The 14,448-nt window shown below is 40.4% G+C and overlaps 1 protein-coding gene across 4 annotated transcripts in view; it reads right to left on the reverse strand.

Annotated features, from left to right (window-relative positions):
• Positions 1–233: 233 nt before the first annotated feature.
• Positions 234–14,448, reverse strand: part of IGSF11 (immunoglobulin superfamily member 11) — a 136,310-nt gene continuing 122,095 nt past the window's right edge. For 2 of the 4 annotated variants that reach the window (XM_044251437.1, XM_044251435.1), the window contains 3 exons: positions 5,336–5,458; positions 4,367–4,517; positions 234–2,595 (listed from right to left, as the gene is read on the reverse strand). In XM_044251437.1, coding sequence (XP_044107372.1) covers positions 2,151–2,595; positions 4,367–4,517; positions 5,336–5,458 — 719 coding nt within the window. In that variant the 3' untranslated portion in view covers positions 234–2,150. The remainder of the gene's footprint in view (positions 2,596–4,366; positions 4,518–5,335; positions 5,459–14,448) is intronic. The other 2 variants (XM_044251436.1, XM_044251438.1) reach the window with 2 other exon arrangements.

A 14,448-nucleotide genomic window follows, 5' to 3' on the forward strand; every position in this document is an offset into this window, starting at 1 on the left:
ACGGAAAGAGGAAAATCATTCAATGTGTGAAAGGGTCATTACAACTTCAGTCATACACATGAGAACTGGACTCAAATTTCTAGTAAGAAGATAAAGTAATTTCAAGAGTACTATTTGCTCATTAAAATTATTATGTATACTATTTAACAGAATGGAAAACTCTTATAACATTAAAAAGAACACAAAATATAAACTCATAAATTCATTAATATATGATAAGTAATGACAACTTGTTTTTATATGAATAAACTTTTATTGAATTTTAGATAATTAGAAAGAATAAAGAAATGCAAGATAAATGCTTTCTAAACAACATCTGATAGTATCTTTTCTGTCATGGTATTTTCACTCTTTATAAAAAGTATAGACATTCATTTATTTAAATTTTTACAAAGTCAAGAACAATCACATGGAAAAAATAAGTAATGCTAACGTAAATTCAGCATTTCATCAATATCGAAATGGCTGCAATGGTTAGGTTCTGAGCTTAGCCCTCCCCGAACACGGTAAAAGCAGCAGCTGCTGGTTTCCACATATTCAAACGGTCTGAGAATCAGGAAGCCACTCCCTGTGACGACTATGCTTGCAGGAAAAGAGGGCAAAAGGCATGGTGCGAAGAGGGAGTGAGAGACAACATTGGGAAAAAAAATGATGCTCTTATCGAACCACGAGGCTGGCCTCATAAATAATTCAGAGAACGATTCTGGGGCGAAATCATTTCTGGGCTGCTTAAAGTGTGATTAAGGCGAGATAGTCCCCGATACAAGTATGCCCAGATCCACACAGCACGAGAGTGGGGAGTTTATAAATTATCTGGTGAACTCCAAGGCCAGCCAAGCCGGGTAATTAATCACAGAAGGAGTCTCTTTACAGTGGTGTAAAATGCATTTGGGCAAAACTGCAACCCTGAGCTGTGACAAACATAGGGCAGACCCTCCCAGGAGCATACCTGAAGGCATCCCTTTTGTCTTATTCTTATCTGTTTTGCAAAACGAATTATTTTGGAAACAACAACAGAACTACTCCTGCCCTCCCTGTAACAACCTACTAACCTCGACATGTCAAACAAAGAGGAAGTTATCTCCCTCAGTGCAAAAGGCATCAGGTGCTGCCCTCATTAAGGGTAACCTGGTGTGATAGGCAGGGAGCCCCGGCCAGCCCAGCCGTGCCTGGAGGCTGCCAGGAAGGCTCCAGTCCCTCACACCTGCCTTCCTGCTCCCCTGTGGCCCACACACCCCAGCTCTTTCTATCTGGGCATGGGCCTCCCACAGGGCTCCACAAACACAATCACTGAATGTGCTGTTAGTAACAGTCTTTTCTTTCCTAGCCTTATGCCACTCATGTATTTTTAAAAAAACCAAAAAACAAAAAACCCCACAAGAGTTTTCTTTTAAAAAAATATTTTTCCAGGAAATAATGAACAGTAATTGTCATGGACCCAGAACAGACCCTAGAAAAAAGCAGACAGGCAAGAATCTGTCATATAGCAATATTCCAAATATGAAATTCATGGTTTAGGAAGACATAAATAAATAAATAGGAAGGGGCTTCTCAGAGAAGTTTCTTTTGCTTTCCCCCATTTCTTACCAAATTTTGTTTGCATAAAAAAGTTTTGATTCTAGGATACAAGAGCCAGCCCTCTTGGGACCGATATGAACCATTCATACCACTAAGCCCTCTAGATACAGAGGGAACCGTGATGATCCCAGGGTTGCTCATTATTTTTTTGAAGGATACCTATATTTTTAAATAATTTCATTATTTAAACTTCACCTGGCACTTGAGTCTCTTGAAAAATTATTAAGTTAGGCATGAATTAAAGAATAAGTCCATCTGGACTGCAGTTTGGGTTTTAAGTGCTAGTCTGCTCTTGTATCTTTTTCCTTGGCTTGGCACATCTCTGAGAACCAGTTTTTTGAATAGAATGCTGGGACATCTGTGGTGGGGAAACGAGTCTTCAAGATGAAGAATTCCAGTTCATTTCACAAATTTCACTGGCCACGTAACAAACAGCATTGCCTTATCCTTTGTGCTTTTTTACTAGTATCCTTATAAGGAAAGCTCTTCTTTCCCAGCACTTGCTCACCCCGCCCTCCCCCTGCATGGGGTACTCCACTGATTCTTTTCTGAACGCTCTATCGGCTCAGGTACTATACCAGGGAGCCGGCCCGACTCTGGGCTGGCACCATGACAGGGATAGCACCAATTCGCTCTAGTGTTGCTTGGCTGACAGTGTACGAGTGTGTGTGTTGAGGCCGAGGCTTCCTGCTGACTGAGCCATTGCTCCTGGGCATGACCTGCGGGGATGACCCTCTGTTGGCTGTCACTACCAGAGTCTTATGCGGAGCTGAGCCCAGGTGGGTCCCATTAGCGTAGATGGAAGGGATGTTGGCATTGCCTGAATTGAGAGAGAAAGACTGGCGCAAGTCACTGAAGTGGTTGAATGACTCCGTGTTCCTGGGAACTTTTGGATTGTTGCTCCAGTATCGACTGTTGTAGGTATTGGAAGAGGTCAATGTGTTGTTCTCTGAGGAGGATATCTCGGTGTGAAATGCTTTGGCAGAAGAAGAACATTTAGGTGGAAGATCATCCTCTCTGAAAAGGAATAGAAATAAAATTGTTGTCAGGATTAACTTGAATGTCACCCTACCCTCCAGCCCAGGAATCTTTCATCTTCTGCTAAGGCCATATGTCTGTAAGATACAAATCCTCAGGACAGAACATACTATCAAAAAAGCAAACACGGGGCATCTGGGTGGCTCAGTGGGTTAAGCCTCTGCCTTCGGCTCAGGTCATGATCCCCGGTTCTGGAATCAAGCCCTGCATTGGGCTCTCTGCTTGGTGGGGAGCCTGCTTCCTCCTCTCTTTCTGCCTGCCTCTCTGCCTGCTTGTGATCTCTGTCTGTCAAATAAATAAACAAAAATCTTAAAAAAAAAAAAAAAAAAAAGCAAACACATCAGCCCTGGTGTCCTGATGTCCTCGGCTCTGGCACTCATTCCCATTAAGACAATGCTCAAGAAAAATGTTCCCTCAGCTTTTCAATAGCCAAGAATACAAAAAGTAATGTCAAATCTCTCAGACCATACTTTCCAATATACCTGAAAAAAAAAAGGTGTGTGAATATATATGTGTGGTATGTATATATGTACGTTTATAATTTTTTTTGCTCTAAATAGGAAAATAGACCTTGAAGAGAGCCACTGAGCTTGTTGTGTAAAGAATTACAAGAGGCTAAGATAAGTCACTAATTTAGCTTAAGATGTTAATTCATTCAACATTTATTGAGTACCAGGCACTCTACTATACTAGATGTTTCATGTAAAAAAAAGACACAGTTCCTATAATCCAGAAGCCTATGGCCAAACGAGAGTGCCAATCAATGCAAGAACATTTCCAAGTCTGAAAGGCTGGACAGGGACTAGAGTCAACTTCTGTGAGGAGGTGACACCTGGACTTGTCTTGAATCAGATCAAGGAATTTATGAAAGAGATGGATGAGAAGGGAAGGAGTTTGGTGCCTGAAGAGGGTGGAGGCTTGAGCAAAGACCCTGAAGCACGAGAGGCTACAGAACAGACTGGAACACCAGTGACCATGGAAGTAGTGACAGAGGACTAGGGAAGCAGGGGAAGGTCAGTCCTGAAGGGCTGTGTGGATCACGCTAAGTAGACTAGATTCATTAAAGCATTTTTAACAAGGATACTATGTGGTACAATGTGATAGGGATAGAGAGGGAGCTTGAACTCCCCTATCCTTATAACATGCCAAGAGTCATTTTTCTTGAAAGATGATTTTCGTGCTGTGATAAGCACTGGCTGTTAAAGGTATAACTAATTAATAATTGAACACTTCATCAAAAACTAACGATGTACTATACAGTGGCTAACTGAACATAATGAAAAAATTAAAAAAATAAAATAAAGATGATTTTCACATTGTTGTCTGAAGATGTTCATATCCTTGACTGAACTGTCTCTCACACCAAGCCATATGGCTTTGGCCTGTGTGCACAGGAACTGGTATGCTCTTGGGGTGTTTCTTCTAGCTTCTGGTATAAATGCCAATGTCAAACACATTTCTTAAACTAACTTTTCTTCTGTGGCAGCCATGTTAACCCCACCTACCTTGGAAGTATGGAAGGTGAAGGAATTCTTCACATGTGTCCTCCTAGTTGGGCACATATGGGACCCTCTTCCTCTTTCATGATCCAGTAAATGAGTAAAAGTGATATAACATACAAGAAAATATGACTTGGCACTTTAACTGTCTAGGCCATCACAGCCATTGGATTAGCAAAGAAGTCTTAGCTGCCAAAATTAATAGAAATACAGACACTGGCCATGTAGGATGAAACTTCTGACACACAAACCTTATTTCATTAGGAATTTCTTCTTCCTCCTCCTCTTTATTTTTGCTTCTCCAGTAAAAGAATGCCCCTAAAATTAGTGCAATGCAAAAAATGATAATAACTGCACCAGTGCCAATGGTTCCAGCTATTAGTCCAATGCTCCTGGGCTGGGCTGCAAAATATATTTAAGGTAGGTTTAAAGAACAAAAAAAAGAGAGAGAGAGAAAGAGAAATAGCATACACTCATGCAACTTCATAAATATGTAAGTTTACCACAGAATCTTCTTAAAATGCACAGAATTGCCCAAAGTGTTGCATCCTTATAAAATTAAACCTCGGTTAGTTTCTGTGTCCTCAGTGGCTGGGACTCACACACAGGAGGCTCACAGACACTCGCTGAATGAATGAACATTACAGGACTCACAATGTCAGTAGAACAACACTTAGAGCAGAACAGGCCAAAGATGCTCACCTGCCTGATCGGCCCAGAGGAACCCTGGTGATCAGTGCGATAACAACCACCTCAACCCAACAGGGTCACTACTTTTTGTAAGCGGAATTCAAATAACCCAGAACTCTCAAATTAAGGGAAAATTTCTGCACTTCTTATTTATGACCTGGCCACCTAGCAATTAAGCAGATATAAATGGATTAGGAGAAAATAATAGAAGGTCTTGCCATGGCCATAAGATCATCACAAGTTTTTATAATGTCAATAGGATTAGGCAATCACTTGAAGACAAGTGACTGACTTGATTCTATTGATCCTGATGAGAAAGACATTCTGTCATAAAAAACATGTTGTATTGCTGAGGCTGAAGAGTATACCAAGACATTTATAAACATTTCAATAACTAATAAACCCAAGAAAATTTTATACTTAATCTTCAAACAACCTAAAAAAAATTAAGAGAAACTCTTCATTCCCTGGTTTAACAAAGATGTTGGTGTTCCAGACTCAGAGTCAATGTCAGAATTTTATATACTTACGTGAAATAACCTGGAGATCTAACAGACAGGTGCTGGTTCCGATGGCATTTGAAGCCACGCACTGGTACAGGCCTGAAGACAGGGCACTGATGTTCCGAATGGTGACTGTCCCCTGGACCTGGTCTGTCACAAAAATCATAATCAAGTGAGGAGTTAGGGGGAAAAAAAAAAACAAGAAAACAGAAGAAATCAGTAGGAAGCTATAAAAATAAACACTGAAGAGCCCTCCATAGCCTTTGCCAAAGAGATTTTCTTGGTTCATGAAAACACTAAAATCACATCACATTAAAGACCCAGAGACATGGAGGGAGGGCTGTCCTGCATGCAATCTTACAACCTAATCTGCCGTTAGTCTGAGGTCCTACATGTGAGTAACCCTCCCCTGAGGAAGCAGTGGCTAAGGCCTGTGCTAGAGAAGTTATAATCAATAACATCAAACTTCAGTTCTGAGGAAATGCGATGCCATCAAGATGAAACTAAACTCATTAATGTTCACTTTATACTTGATGGAGAAAATGTCCACGCTGTGCTCAAGGTTGTTGATTGCTACTTCCAACAACTATTGTAACTGTAAATCCAGATAAGCCAAAGGTTTAGTGGAAGAGCTACCAGTTCAGGAAATGGAGAGGAAGGGGGGAGGGTGGGAGAGCCTCCAAGGACAGTGCAGGTCTGGACCCTGTGTAGGGGAGAGACAAGGAAAGAGGGCCAGGCAGGGGGCATCTCTGATTGAGGCCTCAGGTCAGGGAAGTCTCCATCAGGCTGCAGGGAAGGCCCTACACCAGAGTCACCTGTTAAAGGAGTCCCACCCCCTGGAGGACTGCATTCGCAGGCCCACTGTGCCCATTCCCTGGTTGAGGGCAGCCTCGGAGAAACCTGGTCTGGGTGCAAAGCAGTGGCAAAGTCTAGAGGGAGCAGTTGGGGCTGGCTGTCGACAGTACTCCCCACAGCAGGAGATGAGCAGTGCTATGTTCAAGTCCCCCACATTGACATTATCCAGAAATGTTTCAGTTGTTCATATTTTATTAATTCATCAACATTAGCATAGATTATTTATTCCTTGTAAATAAAATGCAGATTACAGTAATAATAAAAAAAACTAAGATTAGTAGTTGCTGTTACTATTTGCCAAGCATTGGTTAAGCTTTTATAGTATTATCTTAATCTTTATGATGACACTATGAGGTATTATTACTCATCTCACTGAACAGGTAAGGAGACTGCGGCTCTGAGTAATATGGTTATACAACTAGACACACAAAATTGGAATTAGATGGTGGGATGTCTTACATCTAAGATCTAGGCTTCCCTGCCTCCCTTAGGCAGAATATAACACATCCAATCATTTCAACCACTCAGAATAGCTGCAAATTTAGAAGTAGAAAACGTCCTGATGGCACATTTCTGGCACCAAGTCCATGTGTTCCTAGGGCAACACCTGGAGCTCCCCCTACCCTGGGCTATTTTTACATGAAACTAACATTATCTTGTTTCTGCTGGCAGTCTTCATTTCTATCTAGAGCAAAGGCAGAAGCAGAGAACACGGATCAGCAAAAGCAAACCTAACCACAGCACTGCATGCATTTATTGGTTAAGTCATTTAAGAAATAAACACAGGGTGCCTGGGTGGCTCAGTGGGTTAAGCCGAAGCCTTCGGCTAGGGTCATGATCTCGGGGTCCTGGGATCGGGTCCCGCATCAGGCTCTCTGCTCCGTAGGGAGCCTGCTTCCCTCTCTCTCTGCCTGCCTTTCTGTCTACTTGTGATCTCTTTCTGTCAAATAAACAAATAAAATCTTTAAAAAAAAAAAAAGAAAGAAATACAGAGTTAGCACCTTTCGGAAATAGCTTAAATAAACAAGCTAAAGAAAGGACATTTTTTTCTTGCTTTTGTTTTTTTAATCTGAACTTTTTTTTCTTTTTAAAGATTTTACTAATTTATTCATGAGAGACGGAGAAAGGGAGAGAGGCAGAGAAAGAAGGAGAAGCAGGCTACACAATTTGTTCAGGATCACACAAGTACAGAGGCAGTAACAATCTATAAAATCAGGTCTCTCCATATCCAAATGGAGCAGGGAGCCCAACATGGGGCTCGATCCCAGGACCCCGGGATCATGACCTGAGCCTAAGGCAGAGGCTTAACAGGCTGAGTCACCCAGGTGACCCCAGTGGGAACATTTAAAGGGTCAAATCCATATTAGAAGGGTAGCTTACTTATTCAGAACATGATGCTCAAAGAACTTAGACATTTGAATTGTACTGGACAAAGTCAATATATTTGGTGGTTACTTTGTTTGCACTTTTGTATTATTTCCTTTTCCTTGACAAACAACTCCGAGGGCTACTAATGCATGCGAGCCTTTCAGTGAAGGCACTCAGGAGCTGGGCCAGTCTGGGAGGAAACCGTTTTCTCCTGTGTTTGCCTCTTGCTCTCCCAGGCCTTCAAGAAGTGCCCCTCCTCTGTGCTCTTCAGCACCATGTGTTTTCTTGTGCAGGCACTTAACCCCATTTGATGTCATTTCCTGCCTACTCATCTCACTAAAAGAAGTGGGGAGGTGGGGTGGTGTGCCTAGGTGGCTCAGTCAGTTAAGCCTTCGACTCTTGATTTCGGCTCAGGGTGGGGATCAAGCCTCACGTTAGGCTCTGTGCTCAGCAAGGAGTCTGCTCGAGATTCTTTCCATCTGCCTCTCCCCTGCTCGCTCTCTCTAACAAAGGGCAGGGGGGTGGATGGGTTTGTCTTGTTCATCACTGCATCATCATCCTCGGAAACTCTTCAGTGTCTGCTGTGTAGCATATGTGCTGTACTAAGAGTTTTACATCTGTATCATCTAATCGTCAAAATCCTAGGTTTTATACGGAGAACAAACTGAGGGTCACCAGACGGGAAGTGGGTGGGGGATGGGTGAAACAGGTGAAGGGAATTAAAGAGCACACTTAACATGGTGAGCACTGGGTGATGCATGGAATTGTGGAATCACTGTATTGTACACCTGAAATGAATATAACACTGGATGTTAACTATACTGGAATTCAAATAAACAAAAACAAAAACAAAAACAAAATCCTAGGTTTTATATTCCTTACTTCTCAAAGATGAAAAAGTTAGAGAAGCTACATAATTTGTTCAGGATCACACAAGTACAGAGGCAGTAACAATCTATAAAATCAGGTTTCTCCATATCCAAAGCTTATGGGCACCATACATATGCTTGGTTTTTTAAACCACAATATTCTGTAGGGTGCATCTGCAGGGTATTTCCTCACCATGCAATGTTACACTGCTGCTGTTAAACTAAGCCATCTGTCCTACTCCATCTTCGATACATTACCAGATGTCACCAGGCAAGAAAACCATAATCTCTGGGGTTACCAGGCAAGAAAACCATACTCTCTGGGCAACTAGCCCTGCAATTCCAAACACTGTGCTGCTGTTTTCCTAAGCCCTGAAGTTCTAGGAATTTGATCAGCTCACACCAACCAGTAATGTTGTTGACATTTTCATAGAGATCATCGGGGAGACTTTTAACTGCTGAATGAAGCAGCATTACGGCATGTAGAAAGAGGTAAAATAAAGATTCTTGCTTTAAAAGGTTATTTTTAGAAGGTGAAGTCACTGTTCTTCCTCTTATCTCCATCAGCAGGGATAGCGCATGCAAACTGATGGAACCAGTGCTTCCTAACTGAGGCTGACAGGGCATGCTAGAGCTAACTCAGAATGTAAGCGGGGAAAGAGGCACATTGATAAGAGAGGATTAGCCAGAAGCAGGACTGCGCTGTTTGTGTAGTCATAGCAAAAAGCAGACGGGAGCCCCTCAGCAAGCAGGGGGCTGCTTCCAGCCTCAAGCACAGGGCTCTTTCTCAAGTAAAAAGGACTAATTCTTCAACTCAGTCTGTCACTTCACTTGGCCTGCTCTGGTACAGAAGTAGTTTGTTGAACTGAAGTTAGAAAACAAATGTTCTTATGGTCCTCTTTCTTTTAAGAATATGTGAAGTTCAACTGTGTGGAACCACAGTTTGGAAAACACAGGGATCTTCCCTACCACCAACCAGCTGGTTTCCTTACGTGTGACACAGAGCTACCAACCTAACCTCCATATTGCGGGTTGCTGTGAGGACGAAATGAGGTAATGCATGCAACAGGCACAGTATAGTGCCTGGTAAAGCTTCCCTGTAGGAATTCCATCCCAGCATCACTTGGGAAACTTCCATAATTTTCTGAATCATAGGAAAAGTCAGTCAAGAAATTTGGAAAATGTTGGATGTCTCCAAATCCCCAACAGATATTAATACTTAGTATCTGAGGTTGAGAGACAGGAATTCCTCAGTCGTGAATTATTCTATACTTTCATATGATTCCTCAGTCGTGAATTATTCTATACTTTCATATGATTTATGTACTTCAGAATAATTAGTGGCCATAATAATAAACAGTCAGTCATTTCTCAAATAAAAGTTCCAGAAGTATCCTGTAAGAAAAAAATAATAATGCAAACATGGTTTATTTTTATTTGAACCAATTATTATTACAAAACTATATATTTCAATTCTGCATAAAAAAATGATCTTAACCCAACACATTTGATAATTAGTCAAAAGGAGAGCAATATCACAAAATACATGTCAAATTAAAATCTATTTAAAAATTCAAAGAAAACATCACAAATACTTAATATTTAAATAGTCGTTCTAAAAGAAAATTTTAGGGCGCCTGGGTGGCTCAGTGGGTTAAGCCGCTGCCTTCGGCTCAGGTCATGGTCTCGGGGTCCTGGGATCGAGTCCTGCATAGGGCTCTCTGCTCAGCGGGGAGCCTGCTTCCCTCTCTCTCTCTCTCCCTGCCTCTCCGTCTACTTGTGATTTCTCTCTGTCAAATAAATAAATAAAATCTTTTTAAAAAATAAAATAAATAAATAAATAAAAGAAAATTTTAAAATACTATGTAGCATTAAGTATACTATCCAATAATCTTGATCTTTTTCATGCCAAATTTTCTAGACACTGAAAATTTTATTTCATTTTTGTGTTGATATTTGTTGAATTAAGATATAGATGAAGAACGCACAGGGAAAGAATCTGTTCCCATTAAGATACTATCTAAAGTATCTTTGAGACACACATTAAGATATACACTGCTTCCTATTAGCTTTTTTTTTTTTTAATTTCATGATGAAAATATTTTGTCTGTTTGCTCAGCTTTGGCTTCGCCATTGAAACAGATACTCCTATTGCCAATTCAGATTTTAAATTCATTTCTGATTTCATGTCAAGTGTATTTCCAAAACAACATTCCCATCTCCTTCTCTTTGCATTTCTCCTATTTGAGTATTTATAAAGCATTGAAATCCACAGCAAATATTCAACCACTGGAAAAAAATGATGAACATTACTGGGCAGTATTTGAATAACAAAAAATTTGGAACCCCCAGTATTAACAACATTACATAGAATCACACATCAAAATTACCAAGCTAAGGACTTTTGCTTTTAGAACTTGTTATTTCCCAGAATACCACTCACACAGCATGTGTATGAAATATATTATGTATATAAACTTATTAATATTTATTTGCAAGAGTGACTCACCATTAGCAACAGACTGGGGCACAACTACACACTCACAACATGGCAACAGCTACAAGCAAGACTGATTAGCTCGTGACTGCTTCTCTCCTACTCACTTCTGTCCAGGTTCCCAGAAATGTTGACTCTGAGTGTTCTTGCTCTGAATTTGTCATCAGTGGATTCTTTTGACTCAGTCTGTCTCTGTGTGGACTGTTAAGCTTTAATTCTCAAAGAAGAATAGTACTTAATGTTCAAGAAATGTTACCTGTTATCATTATTTTGGCCCTCAGAGGACCACTCACTGACTTGCTACCTTCCTTAAGCAAATCTCTAAGCATTCCTTCTCTGAGCTAATACAGCTGGTATTCCTTCAATGGGCCTACGACAGAAATCTGAGTTAATTCTGACTCTTTTCTGAGTCAGAATTTTTGATTAATTTTTTTGTTGATTTTTGTCTTCCGTCTCTCCTGAATCCCACCCCCCACTACTCCCCGCCCCTTCTCTATCCCCATCACAAGGGTCTTGGTTCCAGTCCTCTTCCTTTCATGATGGGGCTATTATCAAAGTCTCACATCTACGACCAGGCTATCAATCTTACACCCTGACTGCTTCAGCTGTTTCTAAAATGCAGATCTGGATATCTTTTCTTGCTTTATAAATAGCCTGGGAACACCCACAGTCTCAAAGACAACGTCCAAACTCCCTGAAGGCTATACAATGCCTTTCACAATCTGGACCTGAACCTTCCAAACTCCTCCCTCACCAAACCCTCATGAATCTTTTTGTCAGCTTCATAGATTTTCTCACTTTAAAGCATCAAACTTACATTTGCAAGATTTTGCATGCATGCAAATCTACTACTCTACTAATAATAGCCCCTTTTACCTGGTAAAACTTCTACTCATCCTTTAAGATCCTTTTCTGTTCAGGAAACTCTTTCCCTATAATGTTCTTCCTAGACTCTTTGGGGGAAAATAAAGGTTAACAGTAAACATGTTTATAGCATTCAATATTCAGTAGTACTAAAATTATCTATCTCTGTTTCCCCCATTAGACTGTGAGCTCTAGAATAAAGAAACATCTCTAGGTTTCTATTTCTCTACTCTCTCAAACACCCTACCCTGAAGTAGTTACACAGAATAAGGGTTGTGTCTGTGTGTGTACCTATGTATACACAGGCACACATACATTCAAAGAATGGACAACTGTATAAACAAATCTATATAGTTTGACAATTGCTGGTATTTAATTTTTAAAGAGGGAGGACTGAACATTGCACGGGACCTGCTTTTTTATGTCAGAATGTGGCAAAAGAACGGGAGTGCTTTCTATGTGGACCCTGGACAAACCTGGTATCCTCTCTGGGCCTGGTAACGTGACAGAGTCGGACTACAGTAATGTTTGAGACACTCTCCTGCTCCATCCTAGTTTCCATACTAAGTTCTGCAGAGTTCTCAAGCAAGCAGCAAGCAAAAGAGTTAATCACCGCTCTTTACTGTATTAAATTATGAAAGGATAAGGACAACAGAGGATTTGTTAGGAAAAATGAGGGAAAAATGCATGATTTTAAAAAACCACACTGAAATAATCAGTAGACAGTATGGAGAAAGGGTAAAAAAAAAGCCTGGTAGATGAAAAACATAAAATATTAGAAATGAATCAAACTAATCGCTTCTCAACCCTTTGGCTAAGATCAAGTGTAAAAATTAATTGAGCTATATCTATTATCACAATTAATGTAAATGGTGCCAATCAAAGAACAAGGCTCTCAGACTGTAGACTGAAATCCAAATTAAGTCCAAACACAGGCTGCTTATAAGCAAAACAAAACTAAAACTTAAGACATGGAAACCTGAAAGTAAATGAACCATAAAATAGAAACATACCAGCAAGAACTAACCAAAGAAACCTATTGAAGAATTTTAATAACAATTAAAATAAGGCAAAAATGCATATTAAGCATAGAAAATCAAGGAGACATAACACTCTATAAGCAAATAATGACACATACTGAGGGTACATAAAAAAAAATTGGCATAACTGCAGGGACAAAGTGACAAATCCACAATCCTACTGTGTGACTTTGAAACACATCGCTCTCATAAAATAATAACTGAAACATAAAATATTGGTAAGGATAAAGAATATTTAAACAATACAATTAACAAGTTTCTCATCATCTATACAGCCATACCTTGTTTTATTGTACCTCACAGATAATTGCACTTTTTACGAATTAATATTTTGTGGCAACCTTGAACAAGTCTACTGGTACCATTCTCCAAGAGCATCTGCTCACTTTGTATCTCTGTGTCACCTTGTGGTAATTCTCACAGTATTTCAAACTTTTCCATTATTGTTATATAGGTTATGGTGATCTTTGATGTTATTATTGTAATTGTTTGGGAGTGCCACAATACGTACCCCTGTAAGACAGCAAACTTAATGGACAAAGGTTTTGCGTGTGTTGACTGCTCCAGTGACTGGCCATTCTCCCATCTCTCTCCCTCACCCCAGGTCTCCCTTTTCCCTGAGACAGGCTAATTAATAACCCTACAATGACTTCTAAGTGTTCAAGTAAAAGCAAGTCACACATCTCTACTTTAAATCAAAAGCTAGAAATGACTGAACTTAGCAAAAAAGGCATGTTGAAAGCTGAGATAGGTTAAAAGTTAGGCCTCTTGCACCAAATAGTTGGCCAAGTTGTTAATACAGAGGGAAAACTCTTGGGGGAAATTATAAGTGCTACTCCAGCGAACACAGGAGTGACAAGAAAGTGAAACAGCTTTATTGCTGATACTGAGAAAGTTTCAGTGTTCTGGAGAGAAGATCAAACCAGCAACAACAACCCCTTACGCCAAAGCCTAATCCAAAGCATAGCCCTAACTCTCTTCATTTCTAGGAAGGCTGAGACAGGTGAGGAAGCTGCAGAAGAAAATTTGGAAGCCAACAGAGATGGGTTCATGAGGGTTAAGGAAAGAAGCCGTCTCCGTAACGTGAAAGTGGAAGGGGAAGCAGCAGGTCCTGATGGAGAAGCTGCAGAGGTTCTGCAGAAGACCTAGCTCAGATAACCCATGTGGCCACACGAAAGAACAGATTTTCAATGTAACCAAAATAGTCTTCTCCTGGAAGCAGATGCCCATCTAGGACTTTCATAATGAGAGAGAAGTTAATGCCTAGCGTCAAAGCTTCAAAGGACAAGCTGACTCTTTCATTAGGGGCTAGCGCAGCTGATGACTTTAAGTTGAAACCAAAACTCATTTACCATTCTGAAAACCTTAGGATCTTTAGGAATTATGCTCATTCTACCATGCCTGTGCCCTATAAAGGGAACAAGAAAGCCTGGATGATAGTATGTCTGTTTACAACATGGTTTACTGAGTCTTTTAAGCTCACTGTTGAGACCTACTGCTCAGAATAAAGGACAATTTCTTTCAAAATATCACTGCTCAGTGACAACATATCTGGTCATCCAAGAGCTCTGAAGGAGAAGGTCAACATGGTTAATGTTTCTGTGCCTGCTAATACAACATCTATCCTGCCTCCCATGGATTAAGGAG

The sequence above is a fragment of the Neovison vison genome, chromosome 6 (genome assembly GCF_020171115.1).
Source record: "Neovison vison isolate M4711 chromosome 6, ASM_NN_V1, whole genome shotgun sequence".
Taxonomy (NCBI): domain Eukaryota; kingdom Metazoa; phylum Chordata; class Mammalia; order Carnivora; family Mustelidae; genus Neogale; species Neogale vison.